Source organism: Petaurus breviceps, unplaced genomic scaffold, assembly GCF_028583685.1.
Source record: "Petaurus breviceps papuanus isolate PSGF00001 unplaced genomic scaffold, PetGlider_PUasm1.0 689, whole genome shotgun sequence".
Lineage (NCBI taxonomy): Eukaryota > Metazoa > Chordata > Mammalia > Diprotodontia > Petauridae > Petaurus > Petaurus breviceps.
In genome coordinates this window covers 3,228,319-3,248,412 of record NW_027186458.1, presented here as the reverse complement: position 1 = coordinate 3,248,412, position 20,094 = coordinate 3,228,319, and the positions used below count along the sequence as shown (strand labels likewise).

The 20,094-nt window shown below is 48.1% G+C and overlaps 1 protein-coding gene across 1 annotated transcript in view; it reads left to right on the top strand.

Moving 5' to 3' along the window:
• The window catches only part of AFG2A (AFG2 AAA ATPase homolog A), a 205,478-nt gene that overhangs the window by 9,711 nt on the left and 175,673 nt on the right, over window positions 1-20,094 (top strand). The window contains exons 7-11 of the mRNA XM_069104864.1: window positions 1,481-1,537; window positions 1,683-1,806; window positions 3,085-3,340; window positions 8,575-8,720; window positions 19,677-19,886. Coding sequence (XP_068960965.1) covers window positions 1,481-1,537; window positions 1,683-1,806; window positions 3,085-3,340; window positions 8,575-8,720; window positions 19,677-19,886 — 793 coding nt within the window. The remainder of the gene's footprint in view (window positions 1-1,480; window positions 1,538-1,682; window positions 1,807-3,084; window positions 3,341-8,574; window positions 8,721-19,676; window positions 19,887-20,094) is intronic.

Sequence of the window (20,094 nt, the reverse complement as noted above, 5' to 3'; positions counted from 1 at the left end):
CTCTCATCTCCAACTGCCTTTCAGACAAATCCAACTGGATGTTCAATAGACATGTCCAAAATCTCTCCCCCAAACCCTCTCTACCTCCTGCCTTCCCTGCTACTGTGGAGAACACCTGAGGCTCCCAGCTTAGGAGTCAGCCTGGATTCCTCACTATGCCTCACCCCCCACATCCAGTCTCACCAAGGCCTGCTGGTTTCCCCTTTGCAGTCTCTCTTCAGTACTCCCCTTTCTCTGCCCTTGCCCTGGTGCGGGCGCCTATTACCTCCTGCCTGGAGAATTACGGTAGCACCCGGGGGCTCTGCCAGCTTCGGCTTTCTCCCCACTGCTGTCCATCTCCATTCAGCCACCAAAGTGCAGGTCTGATCATGTCACTCCCTACTCATTAAACTCCCGTGGCTCCCTATTTCCCCCAGGACCCAATATGAAATGCTCTGTTTGGCATTGAGAGCCCCCTCCTACATCCCAGCTTCTCACACCTTACTCCCTGACAGTGTTCCACCTAGCCCCTGTGGTCTCCTGGCTATTCCTCCTGTAAGACCCTCCATCTCTCGGCTCTGGACATTTTCTCCAGCCGTTCTGCCATGCCAGGAATTCTCTTCCTCCTCTCCTCCAAGCGCTGACCTCCCGGCTCCCTCTCAGTCCCAGATAGAATCCCACCCTCTGCAGGAAGCTTCCCCAGCGCCTTCCCTCCGCTCACTCCTTCCTGTTCATCCCCTTGGTTTGGTGGTCTCCCCCATTAGATCACAAGCTCCTCGAGGGCAGGGAGCGTCTTCCACCTTTCTTTGTGTCCCTAGCGCTCAGGCTCAGCACAGTGCCCTGCTGGTAGCAGGTTCTTTGTAAATGTTTATTGACTGACTGCCCAGTTTGGGATTTGCTTTGCGAAGCTGACTTTCTTTTTTTTTTTCAAATGCTTTATTAACTTCTGATTTACATCATTCATTTCTGGAAGCTGACTTTCTTGCTGTTCCTCACACACACCCTCTTTTCTCCCACCTCCAGCCTCCATGCACCTCTCCCAGTTTCATATGTGCTTCCCTTCTACTTGAGGCCTTTCCTGATCCCCCCTACTGCTAGTGCCTCCCTCCACAAAATTGTTCTGTTGAATTTTGGTCTAGTGGACAGAGCTGGTCATGGCGCCAGGAGGGAATGGATTTACATCCCTCTGGACCCGAAGAGGCTGTGTTGCCCTGGGCAAGTCTCTTACCAGACTATTCTCAGAGCTCTTACAAGTGGCAGAGGAGGTCCCAGTCTGCCTTGGCAGAGGGAGTCTATCCACCTGGGAGTGAAGTCAGGGGTCCCTCCCTACCCTTCTCTTTCTGTGGAAAAGTAAGTCCAGAAGACAGTTTTGAAAAATTACTTGAAATGTCTTGAGTTTTTGAGAAGGCGAGATATACCCCCCTCCCAAGACTCTTTTCTGTAAAGACTTGGCTTGTAAACTGAGGCAAGTCTGACTTTCGCTCAATTTTCTTTGTCATAGGTTTTACGGCGCTTCGGAAGCAAGGCTGCGGCAGATCTTCGCGGAAGCCACTTTGAGGTAGTGACTCTGTCTCTGCAGATTCCCGTGTCTGAGATGCCATTTGGTGCTGGCCGGTCCCTCCCCCTGCCCCATCTCTGCCCTGTCCCCCTCCTTGCCACCCCAAGGCAGGCAGTGACTGATAAAACCTCCTGTTTGGTTTTAGGCAGCCCTCAATTATTTTTATTGATGAGCTGGATGCCCTTTGCCCCAAGAGAGAAGGGTCTGAGAATGAAGTCGAAAAGAGAGTTGTGGCCTCCCTCTTAACTCTGATGGATGGTATTGGTTCTGTAAGTAGAACACAGACGTGGAGCTGATATAATGTGTATTCTTGGGGGGGTATGTACGTGTTTGTGTAGGAAGGTATTATTGGAGACAGAGGCTTTTTGTTTTTAAAGTGGTCTTAGGACCGTTGTTGTAGAACTGGAGACCATCTAGTCTTAACCTCTCATTTTACAGATGGGGAAACTGAGGCCAGCATGTGTCAGAGGTGGCCCTTGCCCTTAGGTCTGTCTTCCTGCCAGTTTTCCATCCAGTTCTTCCTCTCCAGCCTCAAGAAAGTCTTCACTCATGTTTCACGGGACCCTAGATATAAGACCCTAGATTTAAAACTCTAAGGGGCCTTTTGGGGGTCATTTAAAACCTTCATTTTAGAAATGGCAAAATTGAGACTCAGAATGCTGTTGTGACCTGCTCAGGGTCATCCAGGCAGCAGGTGGCAGGACCCAACATCCTTTGATCCCCAAACCAGAGCTCTTCTCACTGTATGGCCCTGCTTCTGCATCTGCCTCATTCTGAAACCATTTGGTCCGACTCATCCGTGAACAGTTACTCACTTAACAGGCATCTTGGTAGGAAGTGTGCCAGGCACTGGTCCTGGTGCTGGCCAGACACACGACACCATCCCTGCCCCCAGGGAGCTGACACCATTGGATGCTTTGTCCAGGGGGGTGGGGGCTGGACGTGTGCTTTTGATGGTAGAGGAGCTGCCAGGCAGGACAGCGATGCAGACTGATGCCTTCTCTGACACTTGTAGAGTAAGAAGGCCACATTGACTGGACCTTAGAGTTGGTGAAGGGATGTAGTGGTGGGAAATGTAACCTGGAACCAGGTTACAAAGGACTTTGAAGGTCAAATAAAGGAGTGTATGCTCTATTATAGGGACAAGAGGGGGCCATTGGAGTTTCTTAAGCAAGGAAGTGACGTGGTCAGACTTGCACTTTGGGGAAATCATTCTGCCACCTGTTTGGAGGATGGGTTGAAGGGCTATTGCATTAATCTAGGCAAGAGATGAGGGCTGGTTTGAACCAGGATGGTGGCCATGTGAGTGGAGAGAATGGGCAGCTACAAGAGATATTTCCTAGCTAGCAGTGACAGCACTTGGCTGCTGTTAGCCATGGGGAATCAGGGAGGGAGGGCAGAGCAATTTATTGAAAGAGCCCTTATATGCAGTGGTTCTTTGAGATAAGGCCAGGAAAGAGTGCATCTGAGGAGGTCCAGTGAGAGACTGAACAAATTTACTGCCTGAAAGAATAAGAAGTTAATGTTTGTCTCATTTTCTTTCCCAGGAGGGGAGTGAGGGGCGGGTTTTGGTCATTGGGGCCACGAACCGTCCTCACACCTTGGATGCAGCTCTGCGAAGGCCAGGCCGCTTCGACAAGGAGATCGAAATCGGCGTCCCTAATGCCCAGGACCGGCTGGACATCCTACAGAAGTTGCTCCAGGGGGTGCCTCATGACCTTCGGGAAGCAGAGATGGTGCAGCTTGCGAACAGTGCCCATGGCTACGTGGGGGCTGACCTGAAGGCCTTGTGTAATGAAGCAGGTGAGGCTCGGCTACCTGTCCCCAGAGAGGGAATGTGACCGTAGTAACCCAGGGACTCCCGAGGCCTTGTGGTCTCAGACAGACCATGGTCATAGGAACAACAGCCAGCACTGTCAATTCAGCCCAGAGTTTTATGATTCTTGTCTCCTCAGAGCCTGGGAGGACCCTGGGCTGTGGCTCTTTGGGAGAAGCCCTGGGACGAGGGGCCTCTGAGACACTTCTGGCTTTGGCTGAACACTTGAGCCTTTGTCCCTGGGCAGGAGAAGGCTGGTGGAACCCTTCCTTCCCGCTCTGCGTGTGGCTCGTAGGTGGGCTGTGAACCACTGGCCCATGGAGCCTGTGCGTTAGAATTGCTGTCCAGGGTCATATCCTCAGGCCGTCATTCCCGTCCTTAACAGAGATAGCGGCAAGGGATTCACTCTGTTTGTACAGGAAAATGGTGAAGTGATTTGTCCGGGGTCACGTAGTTCATGACTGTCTGAGGCAGGGTCTGAACTCGGGTCTTGCTGACTGAACATCCAGGGCCCCAGGCCGTGTGCTTCTGTCTGGGATGCTGTGAGGGGCCTAGGATCCGGCCTCACGTATTTCTTAGGTGTGTGACTCTGAGTGAGGCACTTCTTCTCCCCAGGCTCAGTCTTCTCATCTGTAAAATGGGGATAATTACGGCACATGCTTTGAGATGCTGATCAGAGAATATTTTGAGGTTTCATTCAGATGTGATGGAGCAGACTTCAGGGCTTACTGTGCCCCAGAAATAACGGCTGTTATTACTAATGCAGGGATATGCTCCCTCTGCAGCACAAGATCTCCACCTGATTGATTTATTGAGACCCTTTTTGCACGTGCTTAATTTGTGGCCACAGGAGTGCCCCTTTTCTGTGCTCCTTCACAGGCAGCTTCCACTTCCTGGGACACTAGGTATACTCTTAGTTGGGCCTTCCTCCATCTCAATTGGCCACCTTGTGGTCCAGGCCCAGCTGACCACAGATGTGTAAGGCAGAAGGACGTGGGCTGAGCAGAGGCTGGGTGGGGCCAGCCCCTGCCTCGGGGGCTGCCCCTCCGTCCAAGACGCTTTCCCGTCCCCTCCTAGGCCCCAGTGTAGACTTCAAAGCATTTCTCATAAAGTGTCCAGATCTGTGTGGTGGTCTACATCCTGGATGTAAAGTTAGGAGGTCATTGAGGCCGAGCCCCTGATGTACAGGCGGGGAAACTGAGGCTCATGGAGTCCAGATGGCTCGGCCAAGGCCTCTCAGGTAATCAGTGGTGACCTTGAATCTCAGTCTTGGGACTTCAGAACTCGTGAGAGGTGGAGGCAGGATTTGAACTCAGCACTGTCCAGAGCTGTTATTTCCCTTCTCACATGGGCAGCCGGGAAGGGCGCTTCTGGAGAAAGTGAGGCAGCCTGACATTTGGCCCCCTGCTGCTTTGCATGGTCTGTTAGTAAGAGAAGTAAATTCGCTGGATTATCTTTATGGACTTTAAAAACAGGAGCTTTGTTTCTTCTGAGACAGGACGTGCTTCATCTTGAACTGGTTTTTAAAAATTATATATATATTTCTAGGTGAACGTTGAAAATTAAAAATAAATTAATATGTGTGTGTATGTATATATGCATGCATGTATAGAACTGTATTTCCCCAGAAGGGATTCCCTTTGTTTTCCCGTGCAGTTTATGCCTTTACACATCTGCCCCTGAGAGCCTAGGCCACCCAACAGTTCTCAGAAGCCCTACTCGAACCCTTCTGCCCTGGGATCTTCCCTGCTGTAGTCATTCCTGTTTCCCCTGGATGTGGTTGCAGATTCTCTGCCCTATAGGAAATGTGAATGGCCAAGGATTGGAGATGCCAGGGAAGCCCAAGCAAGTCAGAGGGGAGTCTACGTCATGGCGGACACTGGATGGGTCAGTTACTATGGGCATTGCAATCATCCCCCTCATGGGATTGACTCTCTGTCTCTTGTCCTCTTCTGCCCCCTGGCAGGCACATCTGGACATTGCAGCCCTGGGGAAAGGGGGCTTTGTAGGTGCCGGGTATCAACTGTATGGGAGGAGGGGGTCAGATCTAAAGCAGGAAGTGACCTCAGGTGTTCTAACCTAGCCCCTCATTTCACAGATAAGGACAGAGACTTGCCCAAGGTGTGACACTGAGGAGAGTCACTTAAGTCTGTTTGCCTCAGTTTCCCCAACTGAAAATACTAGAAGCTCCCTCCCAGGTGTGTCGTAAGGGCCAAATGAGATAATGCCTGTGAAGCAAACCTTTAAAGTGCTCTACAAAGGTTATTTTTATTGATGAAATGCAGACTCAAGACAAGTGTAGACATGGAGAGTCTACACTCTGGAATGGTCAGGGAAGCTTGGCCGTGCTGATGCCCAGATGCTGGAGTTGAGCATAAGCTCACTTCACCAGAGTTCATCGAGCTTTTTTGGGGGGTGGGGGCTGGCTGGAGGATGCCGCATGTCAGGGGAATTTGGTTTCTTCCTGAAGTGGGTCAGTGGTGGTGTCTACAGTGAAAGGAGGTCTCTCCTCACTGCGGGTGAGGCCAGCCTCCTCAGCCTCCCCCCTGAGGTTCTGCTGCCTCTGCTCAGCCATGCTCACCAGGCTTCTTGTCACCAAGGTTGCTCTCTTCACGTTGGGTCCAGTATGGATCCAATGATGGAATGTATTTTGAGATGAAAAATCACGTTTGGTCTCTGCTTTTCCCAGTGCCTAAGTGTGGCGTGATGCAGGCCAGTGCTTACTATGGCTGGAGCCAGGAGACGCCTGGGTTCCATTCTCACTTTTGACAATCGATGTCTGACTGGACAATCACTTCACCTTTATGAACCTCAGTATACCTGTATGTAAAATGGGGACAATTAACTGCCACATCGACCTGTCCTGGCTCTGGTGCAGCTCCCATCAATGATGATGACGTCTACAGAGCACTTTGCAGATCTTAGAGTGTTTTGCCAGTATCAGTTATGGAGGCTTGGTTTTTTTTTGGCATGAAAGTGCTGATTGGTTAAGACAGGCTCTCCTCCTTTCTATTAAGCGTTTGTTATCCTGCCTGATGCAGCGTGGTTATGTGGTCCATGGTAAGCTGCCTCAGGGCCAGGGAGACCTAGGTTAGATCCTGCCTCTGACACATACTGGGTGTTTGTGGGGGAGTCCTTAGTCTTTCAGACAATGCCCTAAGACAGCTAGCATCAATTGGGTGCCATGGTGGATAGAGAGCTGGGTCTGCAGTCAGGAAGACCTGAGTTCAAATCCCACCTCCGACACTGAGCAGTTATGTGACCTTGAGAACAGTTAGACCTTGTCCAATATCTGGCTGCCTCAGTTTCCTGACCTGCAGAAGAAGGATAATAACACTTCCCTCCCAGGGTTTGTAATGAGGGTCAGATGAGATAGTAATGGTAAAGCATTCCTGGCACATAGTAGGTGCTAAATAAAAAAAAGCTTTGGGTTGTATTCGTAGAGGGGAATTCTCTGTACCCCTGAAGTCTAGGGACACCCATGCTGAGGGTGCTTCCAAAAATGTTAGAATTAAAAACATTTTTAAAATGAGCATTGTTAGGGGAAACAACGTTAGAAGCCCTCATTGTGCTCATGCTTAAACATGTTTAAAATAATCATTAGTTAGAAACACACCAATGCTTGTTTTAAAATTCAGAAGGCATTTATTTTGCACTCATTTATTGCATCTATGTCTCCATTAGAGTTCAGGGGGAGATGGTAATCGGCCTCCCTCATCTTCCTGCTGGCCGAGGGGCAGGCCGGGGGCTTGTCCAGGAGGAGAGACCCTGCCAACCAAAGTGGGGACTGGCGAAGGGTTTGCAAAGTGGATCCTCTCCCTTGGTCAAGGGCATCTGTGCTGTTGGCTGAGTCTGTGCGCCACCGTGTGGCCATGTGTGGCAATTGCACCTAACCCTGTAGGCTTCATTCAGGCTGAAGCCATCCAAGCCTTTTCTGGTGCAGACCAAGAAGCCAGAGTAGATTCAGTCCAAAGTCGGACTTGGGACATGGGCGGTACCTCTTGAATATTAATTAGCCTTTTCTAAAGCATCCATGTCCACTGCTGGAGAAAGTGTGATGGTGGCGACAGTGATGAGGGGGACCATGATGGTGATGGTGATGACTGAAATTCCTTTTCAATAATTTATTAAATAATAGGAATCCCTGGCCTTAAAAAAGTTTCTTTCTCTCTTTTTGGTCTCTGTCTCTTCCTCACTTTATCTATTTTTCTCTCTCTGCTTCTCTGTCTCTTTCTAGATTTGAGTCTCTTTCTTATCTGTCTCTGTCTCCTCCTGTCTCTCTCCCAGATGTGTCTCTCAGAGTTCCGACCTTCATTTGATGTTCTAGTTTTCCCCCCATGAGCTCACATGCCCCTCTCTGCTTGGGGTGTGCTGTGGTTTGCTGGCCCCTGGGCCAGAACGTTGAGGGAGTAAGTGACTGGCTCAGGGTCACACAGCCACTGTATGTCTGAGGTGGCTCTTGATCCCGTCTTCTTGGTTCTGATGTTGACTGTCACTCCGGTGCTTAGCACAGGGCCCAGGGCATGGTAGCCACCTAATAAGTGCTTACTGACCAGCTGCTGATTGACTGCCTCTCATCGATAATTGTTATGACAGTTTTATTCTATGTCTGTGCTTACTCTGTCCATGTTTCTCTCTCTCTCTCTCTCCTCCCTCCTACTCTCTCCATCTCTTCTTCCCTTCTCTGTCTCCCTCTCCTCCCTCTCTTCTCTCTTTGTACCCCCACCTCTCTTCTCCTCTTTCTCCCTCTCCTGTCTCTTTCCTTCTCTCCCCTTTCCCTTTTCTTTCCCCCTCCTTCCTCTCTTCCCTCTCCTCTTTCTTCCCCCTATTTCTCTTTCTCCTCTCTCCTTTTTTCTCTCTCTCTCCCTCTCTCTGTCCCCTTCCTCCTCCCCCAACTCTCTCTTCTTCACCTCTCTCTTCTTCATTTCTCCTCTCTTTCTTCTCTCCCTCCTCTTTCTTCTGTCTCTCTCTCTGCCTATGCCTCTCAGTCTCTTGCTCCCTCCCTTCCCTCTTCCCCTTCCTCACCCTTTCCCCCATCCCCCTCCCTACCTCCTCCTTCCTCTTCATCCCCCTGTCCTCCATCTCCCACATCCCAGTTCTCCTGCTCTCGCCCAGCCCTAGGCCACTCCTCAGGGCTTCTTCCTTTTTAGCTGTGATGGATGGAAGGTGTCATGTGTTGGTCTAGTGAGAAGCTAATCTTTCTGTCCTCTCTGACATGCAGGGCTGCATGCCTGGCGGCGAGTCCAGAGGCTGCTGCCTGATGGCGAGGTGGCAGATCTGGTGAAGGTGACTCTGGGCGACTTCCTGCAGGCCATGAATGACGTCCGGCCCAGCGCTATGAGGGAGGTGGCCATCGATGTCCCCAGTGTGAGTCACAACCCACCCTGTACCACATTCTTGTTGCTGTCCCGCCATTGTCTTTGTTCTGGTCAGACTGTCCTCGTGGTCCATCTCCCACCTCCATGCCTTTACCCATCCCGCCTCATTTCTTCTTCCTGGAAACTTCAAGGGGCCTTTCTTGACCTTCGCGCCTCAATGCCATTGTTAGGACCCCCCCCCCCCTTTAGACTGGGACATTTTTTAACCCACCCACTGATTTCATTGATGTAGGGAGCTCCAAGGTAGGACGTTCCCTCTAGCGTTGCAGATAGGCACCTGATCTACCCATTAGATCAGGTCAGCAAACACTTATTAAATGCTTGCTGTGTACTGCTGTTATTTTAAGTGCCTGGTATACAGTTTTAAAATCAGGAAGACTTGACTTCCAGTTCCACCTCTGACTTGTTGACTGACTATCCCCAGAAATTCGTTATTTTTATATTTACCATATGTACACACCTATTATATGTGTATAAGATGACTTGGGGGCAGCTACTTGGTACAGTGGGTAGAATGCTGGGCTTGGAGTCAGGAAGACATGAGTTCAAATGTGGCCTCAGACGTTTACTAGCTGCGTGACCCTGGGCAAGTCACTTAACCCTGTTTGCCTCAGTTTCCTCATCTGTAACATGAGCTGAAGAGAGAAATGGCAAACCCCTCCAGGATCTTTGCCAAGAAAATCCCCAAAGGTGATTGTCCTGCAGAGTTGGACACACAACTGGACAACAGCCTGGGGAGAAGTTGAGGCTTTGGGACAGTTGTCCCCCGTAATGAAATGTGACCTACGGTCACAAGCCAATCAGTCACTCACTGAATTGCGTGCTTTCAATGAGCTCTTTTCCATGTGTTGGTTGGTGACAGTTTCTTACCTTTTTTACTGGGACAGCGACTAGCATGGAGTGGAAAGGCTGGAGTCTGAATCCTTATTCACCTGCTTCATGCCTGTGTGACCTCGGACAAGGTCCATTCCTGCTCCTGAGAGACCCCTCAATACGTGGAAGGCCTTTAGATTTGGAGCCCAGAGTGATCTGAGTTCTAATCCTGTTATTCTATTATTCTAGGCAGCCAGGTGTCCCAAGGGTTAGAGTGCTGGACCTGGAGTCAGGAACACCTGAGTTGAAATTCTCCTTTAGACACTTATTAGCTGTATGATCCTGGGCAAGTCACCCCTTTTTGCCTCAGTTTCCTCATCTGTAAAAATGGGGATAATAATAGTAGAGTGTGTTGGGGGTGAGGAGGCTTTAGTTCACTGACAGAGGCGACTGAGAGTCCAAGCAGAGAGGAGAATTAACAGAGGCTAAATTAGTGGTCTCCCGAGGGCCATTGAGGACTCTTATGGCTGGTGAAGACGGAGACTAAGAGACAGGGAGAGCATGGGCAGATGGATGAATCCCCTGGATGGGCTCCAGCGAAGCCAGGGACAAGACCATATTGGTGAGAAGATAAAGCCTGGTGTACGACCCATCTTCAGGGCTGCTGGGACTCCCCACACCAGAGATGATTTCACGAAACCCTCTGAGACTCTAACCACTGCTTAGAAGGGACTCACGTTGATGAAGAGTCCATCAGAGTGTTTTGGGATTTCTTTGAGGTGTGTGTGTGTGTGTGTGTGTGTGTGTGTGTGTGTGTGTGTGTTGACTCAGCAAGGGAGCCTGTCACTCTTTCCACTGAAGGATTGTGTGCCCATTGGGCTCCTCCAGGGAATAGCGAGTCCTCCCTGGCACACATGGCGTCCGAGGCTGGGGAGGAGTCACGTCACTGACCCACACCACACCTTTCCCCTGCAGTCTGTGCCTCACGGTGTTTTTTAAATGAATGACGGGTGTGTCTCTTTGGTCACCAGAATGGACTGTTAGGGTGGGCCATTTATTAATCCTGGCATGCTCCTGTTTCCTTTGTGGCTTTTTGAGAAAAGCATCAGGAAAGTTACCAGCCCCAACATGCTGGCAGAAAAGGAAGGCTGGTCATCAGGAGGGTGGGAGAAGCGACTTTTCTTGCAGCTGACTCAGTGCGTGACACACAGTGGGTATTTAATCACATTTTTTGAATGAATTGGAGTGAAGATGATGAATAAAGGTGCCAGGGGAGAAGAGACAGGAAACAGTGGAAAGGGCTAGGCCCTTGGTTTGAATTCTGACTCAGACACTTCTTAACTATCTGACTGTGGGGTAGACCCTTAATTTCTCTTAGCCTCCTCTCTAAAATGGGAACTGGGAGAACATAGAGTTGTTGTGATCAAATGAAACTGTGTGAGCTGCTTCTAGAACTTAAAATGCTACACAGACATTAAATATCAATATATAATGATATATATAGCTCACAGTTCTGTTAATGTTAATATTTATAGAGCACTTCTCTCAGAACAACCTTTGTGAGGTGAAGGGGGCTGTGAGTGTTCTTATCACCAATTTCTAAGTGAGGAAACTGAGACCCTGCCCATGGTTGTATGATTAGTAGATTTTGGATTTGGTCAGGAATTGAACTCAGGTCCCCTGACTCTCAGGTCACTTTTTAGGAGACCATGGTTCCCACACCCATGGCTGCCTAATCAGTGTTTGAGAAGGGTAGACAGGGATCCATGTTCTAACTGTGAGTTCTGTGACCCATGATGCATGGACTGGGGAGAACCCTTTTTGACCAACAGTTCACATCTGAACATAAACATTTTGGAAGCATGCAATTGGATAATTACAGGAGAGTGTCAGAAAACTTGGGCCTTTGGCCTCAGCAGTGAAAAACTAGATCATCAGTGCCAGTCAATGAGTAAGCATTTATTGAGTACCTACTATATTCCAGGATACAAGAAGAGGCAAGAGACAGTCCCTGGCCTCAAGGAGCCCACAATCTAAGGGGGCAAACAAATATGGAGAAACAAAGCTGTATGTAGAATAAATAGGAAATGATTAACAGAAGGAAGGTGCTAGAATTAAGGGGGGCTAGGAAAGGCTTCTGGAAGAAGATGGGGTTTAATTGGGACAAGTTAAGTTCCCAGGGAAAACTTCATTAATTTTCTTTTGATGCTCTATTTATAATCTATGACCTTGTGCCATTTTTCTTTGGGGGTTTCATAAGTTGGCATCTGTCCATGGTACCCACAGTAGCATCTGTGAGCTTTGCCATAATGAGCACCGGTTAGAAGGTGCCTTTTTGTAGTCATTTTTAAGAGGGAAAAGAAGTCTTGTGGTGGCAGCATCACACTAGGGAGACTTCTTTTTCTTCCCTCAATATTTCCTGGCAAATGTGTCTACAAGAAGGAGTAGTGTGTTGAGCTATTTGTGTGGCTCTGTGTGATTTATGTCCAGGAGTTTTCAGGGGGGACGCCCAGTGAAGATCTACTTCAACCAAGTGGGAGTGACAATGCATATTTTCCCTTCCTTTTGAGCAATGGTTTCAGGTGGGGAGGGATCCAATGTGTGCCAACGTCAGTTCGGTCTAGAAGGAATGGGATGTCCCAGTCAATTAGAACTGCGTCATTGGCATTGAAATGACTCGTTTCATTGTTTGTTTCTGCATGGAAATGGTGGAGGTCAGGGCTTTGTTAAGATGGGACCTAGCCACATTTGGACTTCCCAAGTGGGGAGTGTATTCACTTGTATCCAAGTGAACGTTCGTCTAAGTAAATATACACAAATATCTATTCGGTTTCATTCAATGAGCATTTATAAAGTGCCAACTGTGTACTGGGGATGCAGAAACAAAAATGAAACATTCCCATTCTGGAATGAACTTACTGGGGGGGACAACATGTAGATATGATTTGTACAACTTGCATATTAAATACACACAAAGTAAATACAAAAATCATTTTGTCTAGACCAGGGGTTCTATGCCTTTTTATTTCATGGACCTTTTAACCAGTCTAGGGAAGCCTATGGGTCCCTTCTTAAAATAATAGTTTGCTGTCTCCATCATTGAAGGAAATGCTAACTTTCAGGAAGAGGTTAGTGAAAAGAAGGATGTAACTTTTTTTTCCCACTCAGGTTCACAGATCCCCCTAAATCTCTCCCCACAGGTGATGAACTTCTTGATCTAGAACCATATTTCCTAAACTCTTGTACACCCCTGATGGAAATCTGGCTTCTAGAAGACTGTGTTGATGCCAGCAGCACTTTGGTTACTAAAATATTTTATGTACCAGTCAGACAGATCATATCCAGAAATGTTTCAGCACAAAAATAAGTTTAATGTCCTATTTTGCTCTAAAATTTCACTGGCACTTTTTTATTCCGTGGGTCTTCTAGTACCCCAGGATTCTTTTAGACCAACCTCAGTGGGGTCTGTGAGCCTGCATCTCATGCTAAAGCACCCTATGAGGACTCTCATAGGGAGATGTCTGCCTGACTCCTCCTGGGATGTAGGGCAGAGAGCCCCCAAACTGCCTCCTAATCCTGGCATGAAAACTTCCTGTGGGATGTTTGACAAGGACTCGTAGCCTTGTGGCCTGCAGTTTCCTCATGTATTTAAAAATAGAGGGCTGGATCAGGGGATTGCATTTATTCCTTTACTTTTTTTCCTTATGAACCTAACAAATGTAAGCATTTCAATTTAATAAAGAACAGAAAAAGAAGATGGCACATGAGTGATGAGTCTCTATTGGAGGCAGCTTTCTGAAAAATTACTGTTGGCTCCTTTTTGTGTTCTTTAGGCCTTTGTTTTATGGGCCAGGGTAGGGCAGCGAGGGGCGCAGTGTTGGGCTTGGAGTCGGAAAGACTCCCTTCTTCAGATACTTAATGAGTGTGTGCAGATCCCTGACCTTCCCTCTGCCTCTATTTCCTCATCTGCAAGATGGGGATAACAGTATCACCCACCTCCGAGGGTCCTTGTGAGAATGAAACGAGATAATCTTTGTAAAATATTTTGCAAACTTTAAAGCTTTATTTAAATACTAGTTGCTAATATTTTTATTACTGTTTCATTTAACAGTAATGGCAGATTCATCTCCATTAAGCATGAGTTCATCAGATTCCACCAATGTGACCTATTTAGACGGTGGTCTTTTTATGAAATTTTATTTTTTTTTATTTTAAATTAAAAATATTTTTAAAATATTATTTTTAAGCATTTATTTCGCCCTTCTCCCAACAACTAAGAAAAACAAAAAAGACCAAACCTTTGAACAGGCCTGCACAGTCCAGAAAACAAAAGGTGTGGCTCCCTCCCCCGTTGTTTGGCTCTCTGTCCCCCAGCTGACCAACATCAACATCCCCAGGGTGTCGGATTCTTTGCAATCACAAGAGGAATGGCTCCAAATATTTTTGTAGCTTTTGCTACCGACCATATTAAGGCGAGGTCCATTTCTTACTATGCTTTTTAGGGTTTTTTGCAAAAAATGAGCATTGTATTTTGTCAGGAGCTTTGTATTGATAGAATCACAGGATTTTTGGGGGGTTCATTTATGTCTTGTTTCCTTTCTTTTTGGTGCTGACTTATTTAAAACCTGTTTCTCCTTCTCTCAATCTGGATGTTTTGCATTTCTGTCAGTATTCATCCATCTCATCTCAAGCACGTTTCTTGGACAAGTTAATTGGATAAAATAGCTTCTCTCTTTTACTTGCATATATCATGACTTCTCCTTTTTTAACTTTTTCATTTGGTAGTTTAGTTTTCCTCTCTCTCTTTCTTTATCTCTCTCTCTCTCTTTCTCTCTCTCTCCCTCCCTCTCTCTCTCCTTCCCTCTTTCTCCCTCCCCCCCTCATTGTTTTTGTTATGGGGAGGCATTTGGAGTTAAGTGACTTGCCCAGGGTCACATAGCCAGTAAGTGTCTGAGGCTGGATTTGAACTCAGATCCTCCTGACTTCAGGGCTGGTGCTCTCTCCACAGGACCACCTAGCTACTCTCATCTCTTTAAAAAAAAAAGTCAAAATGGTTGATGGCTTTATATCTAGAAGTCAAGTAGTCCTCTGGCTCCGCATCTCGAGAAGCCCTGCCTCAGAGCCCTCCCCAGCGGGTCCCTGCCTCAGAGCCCTCCCCAGCGGCCCATCTTCCACTCGGTGGTTTTTCCAAAGCTTAGGTCTGACCATGTCACTCCCCTTCTCAATGACCCAGCAGCTCCCTGTTACCTCTAGGTTCAAATATAAAATCGTGTGTTATTTAAATCCCTTCCTGTGATCACAACCTGTCTTCTTCCTGCCCTTCCAGACCTCTTGGCTCTCCTTCCCTTCCATGAATGCTATAATCCATCCATAATGGCTTGTTTCCAGTCCCTCACACATGACACTCCATTTCCTACCTCTACCAAGCCTTTGCCTTGGCTGTGCCTCCTGCTTGGTGTGCCTTGCCCCATCCCTGCCATGTCCTTGCTTCCTTGTTTTCCTTTAAGACCCAGCTCAGATCTTCACGAGGCTTGTTCCTGGTTTTCTTAGCTGCCAATGCCACCCCAGCCAAAGTTATGTTCCATCTACCCTGTATGAGTCTTGTATACACTGATTCATGTGCATGTTGTCTTTCCCACTAGAAGGTAAACAGCTTGAGGACAGGGACTGTGTTTTTGTATAGTGCCTGGCACGTAGTATGCTCTTAAATAAACTGTTTGCTAAGTGGCTGACTCTCTGAGACACTGCCCTCCTTTGTAAGATAGAAATGATTTAAAAAATTTAAAAATGATCATTGCCCTGCCCACTTCATGGGGTGATTAGGAAAATCAGATGAGATCCTTGGTATAGAGGATGGCATCTGCTAAGCACCATGGGAGTCCAGCCTGCTGCTGGTCTTACCTGTTCAGAAAAATGTAGCCAGAGGATTTCACTGAACTCAGCAAACCCTTCAGACCACAGAGGGACGTTCCATGGAAGCCTCTGCCCCCACCCCCCTTTCATTCCTTATTTCATCTGTCTTTATTCCTCTGATTTTTCTGAGTAAGGATCACAGGGTCATAGGATATTTCAGTGGGCAGGGAACTTGGTCCAGCCCTTTCATTGCACTGATGTCAGTTTTCTTCTGATACCATGTTTTTACTCCATGGCCTCATGCCCATTTCCTGTTTGTGTTATTGGCTGGCAAGGGACCACAGTGGGCTTTGCTGTTACTTGTGGGCTCTGGAGTGATTACCATTGGTGAGACAAGTACTTTCTTATGTTATTTGTTATTTTTCCATTGAATCGTTAGAAAAAATATGAGGGGGAAAATTTCTACGTAGTCAACTTTATTCTAAAAGTACCCTTTCTCTTTCCCTCCTTTCCTTCTTTCCTCCTTCCCTCCATCCATACCTACTGTCTTCCTATTCCCTCCATTCTTTTCTTCCTTCCTCCCTCTCCTTTTTCCCTTCCTTCCTTCCTTCCTTCCTTCCTTCTTTCCTTCCTTCCTTCCTTCCTTCCTTCCTTCCTTCCTTCCTTCCTTCCTTCCTTCCTTCCTTCCTTCCTTCCTTCCTTCCTTCTTTTGTTCCTTCCTTCCTCCCTCCCTCTCTCCCTCCCTCCCTTCCTTCCTTCCCTTCCTTCTTCTCTCCCTTCCTTCCAAAATATACAAGTACTAGAAATTTGAGGAGACCACTAGATTTGTTCTACTTGGCCTGAGAAGGCAGAACCAGGAGCAGTAGGTGGAAGCAGAGGGACTAAGGCACTGACAGCTTGGGCTTTCCACAAGGGAGATCAGCTCCCAGAAGGTTGTTGGTTCCACCATATTGGAGACTTTCCACCAAAGGCTGGAAGTCCACTTCTTGGCAAGGTCACTGACCGAGTATGATCAGGCTAGATGTCCCCTGAGCTCCCTTTGCAGCCTGAAGCCCTGCCCTGAATGACTGCTAGGGGTCTGTCTGTTCCAGCTCTCAGTTCCTCAGATTTAAGGGTTGGCCCCTTCAGATTTGTTGATGTACACCTAATACCATCAGCTAAATAAACCTTCCTCATTCACCCCCATTTTTCAAAGTCAGAAGCAAGGTTCTTTGTGATCTGCATAATCAAAAGCCTGCCTGTTGCATTAATTACATATTCAGCACTTCCCTCCTTATTTACTTTTTTTCCTCTGGCATCTTTTCAGATGAGCCTAGAGCCTTGGGATGTGGCAAGTCAGCCTGGCCATGGGGGATGAGCTCATTAGTGGTAGATTTCTTGGGCAATGATGGGGAAGGGGAGTAAAATTGGCATTTAATTGACCATAATTAAGCTCCCTCCTTAAGACACCCTCAGGATGAGCGGCAGGGATCCCTCATGCCAAGCTTTCTGTTTTCCCAAAGAGTGTGTTTTTATTCTCTAGTTTCTCCACTCCAGAGGTAGATGCTGTGAGCGTCTGGCCTTGAGCAAAAGGCTGATTTTATGACAGAGAACTTAATGTGGCCTCCGGAAACATCCTTAATTCTCCCAGAACTTTGGAAAAGAGCTCCCTTTGACTTTGTTTCTTGTACAGATCTGTGGTTGGCAGACTTGTGATTACACACTCCAGATGTAAAAACAAACAGCCAGAGTGGAACTGGGGATGCACCCACATTATCTGAATTTCTTTATTTATAAATCTCCTACTCGTGCTATCATGTTGTGGAACCTCTGTGGCCCTCTGTTTCCTTTTCTCTTAGTGATGCATGCTCACTGTGAGACCTTTGCTAGGTTAGAGGATCTTAGGTCTAAGGCTGAAAGGGACCTTAGAGCTCAGCTAGTTGTACAGATGAGGAAACTGAGACCCAGACGGGTCAAATGACTCATTCAGGCTTATGGCGCCAGAACTTAAATCCGGCTCTCTCTGTTTCTGAGGGTCAACTTGTTGCCTCTCAAACATGAAACATTATTATCATTTGCCCAATGCCCCGCAGGGCTTACTGCCCCAGTAAAGGGCATAACAAATGGTTGTGAATCTGATTAAAAGAGAGAGAGGGACGATGGAACCTGGTGACTGTCTGGCTTATGTGGGGATTTCACTTCAACAGAGCCACAGGGAATCCAGAACTTCTCCATGGTGACAGAGAGTGACAGGAAGGTAGGACCAAGCCCCTGAGGGTGGAACCTTCATTAATGTTGCTGTTATTTGGGGGTTTTGGCCGGTGGCTTTGGGCATCCCATTTCTCCTCCCCAGCCTACTTCATCATCTCCGCATCCTTTTGAAATACATCTCTGGTCTTAGGTTAAGACAAGATCAGGATATGAAATGTTCTTGGCAAGGCTTCCCACGGAACACAGGAAATAGCTCCCCAGGATCTCTGTTTGATCATGTCTCAGGAAGGCTCCCTCGTCTCGGCACAGACAAGCGCCCTGTCTGGAGGACCCTTTGTCTGCCAACGTAGCCAGCCCCCGAGCAGGGAAATGTAGCCAGCCATCAGTCTCCGCTGCAGGAGATGTGGGCTTGTACACCTTGGGGAAAGTGAAGTCGTAGGGGCCTAGAAAGGACTTTAATGCCCTTGGGTTAAGATCCAGAGCTGCAGGGGCCTCAGAGTGCCCACGTAGCCCGACCCCTTATTACAAATGAGGAAACTGAGGCCCAGAATGGAGAAAAGGTCTTGCCGAGGTACTAGGAGATCGTACTTAAAGTAGGCTCCTACTAAGTTCTTTATTTTTTAAAGCAAAGTATAATTTTGCAATGTTGATGTTTATCCCTTTGTTATCTCTCATCTGAATCAGGATGGTCTCTCTGCTGTGTGTAGTTTTAATTGCATATAAATCTGTAGGCTTTGATGAACTGTGATCATGTGTCAGCCAGTCCAAGAAAAGCTTTTGGAAAATTTTCCAGTAACTTCTTTCAGTGTATCAAGACAAGGTGGGGAGAGTGGTGGAGGGGTGGGGGGCATGGCGGAGCTGGCACAGTCACTCTGACCCTTAGTGAATGGCTGAATGCATTCCTTGGATTTGGGTGGGAATGTGGCTCTTTGAGCCTGTCACCCCGGGAGGAGAAGCCTTCCCAGAATAAGAAGCTGGGGAAGTTTGTTTGTTATGGGATGGGAATTCCAGGGGAGGACCAGCCCTTTGCAGAGCACACCCCCATCCCTGGTGGACCAGCATGTTTTGCTGGTGGCGAGGGAGGATGCCGCACCCTGTCCTTCCTTCTCCTCTGGCTTTCTGGCTGCCCCTCTATCAGCCACCCTAGAGCAGTAGCAAATACAGCAGCAGGTTGAAAGCTGAAGCCAGACCCGGTCCTGCCCCTCACCAACTACCACGCCCATCAGAGACTGGGCTTCACTATTCAGGGGTCACCCACTCTTATCCCAGGGGCATCTCTTTCTCTGTATTAGTTAATCACTGGCTATTTTGGAAAAACTTATTTCCAGCCTTCACATCTCATTCTGTTATCTCCATCCTCCCTGATCATGCCCCATACCACTTCCCCCCTCCCACTGTGCCCTCTGGGATTCCTGTTTCCTAAGGAGCAAAGTCCCCTCCATTTCTCTCTCATTCTTTCCATCTACTTTTATGAGGGTAAGAGTTGGGGAGGGAAAAGAGACTGAGCTAAGGTCATGAAGTCTGAGAAAGTATGAGAAACATCACAGGGGTGGTAGTTAATGGCTTCCAGGATCTGGGTTGGCCTATAAATTTGGATGGGGGAGCCTCAAAGGCTGCTGAGTGATGGTGCGTGGTAGAGGCAGGGTTAGGCAGCAGGGAGGAAGGAGTTTCTGACTGTGCTTGCCAGGCGGTGAGTTGGGAGGTAGGAGAAGATGCAGCCTGTTTTGGAAAGGATGACCGGGGACATAGTGTCATGTTTGGGAGGCAGGTGATGTGAGGAACGAGGAAGGAGGCCGTCTAAAGTGAAGGAATGATGGTTTGCCAGTGGGAGTTCCAGGGGAACAGCACAGGGGAAAGGGCAGCCCGATCTGGAGTCGCCATGGTGGGGCGGGGGCAGGTGAATGGGGGGGATGAAGGAGCGGACACCTGGGGGAGGGGAATGGCATTTTGATCCATAAAAGTTTCCTTGCAGCCCTGTGTCCTCCTTCTCCCTTCTTCCATTTTGGAAACAGTCGGTGGGCATAGTGTGTTTTACCCGGCCCTGTGTTTGTCCTGGCACGTGACATGGAGCAAATGGTTTGCATTGTAGGTGTCCTTGTCGGACATCGGAGGACTGGAAGACATCAAAGTCAAATTGAAGCAAGCTGTGGAATGGCCTTTGAAGCATCCCGAAGCCTTTGCCCGGATGGGGATTCGGCCGCCCACAGGAATCCTTCTCTATGGGCCTCCTGGGTGTTCCAAAACAATGATCGCCAAGGCCCTGGCCAATGAAAGCGGACTGAACTTCCTAGCTGTGAAGGTGGGTTTCTTTTCTGTGACTAACCTCTTCTCTTCCCACTCCCAGGCCATCCTTGTAGAAGGAGTATAGAGGGCATTTGTTGGTGGGGGAGGGAGGGAAGTGGAGAGGGAGATCAGAGAAGGGGAGGGAGAAGGAAGAGAAAGGAAAAGAGAAGGGGAAAGAGGAGAGGGATAGAAGAAAATCAGAGAAGGAGAGGGAGGGAGGGAAG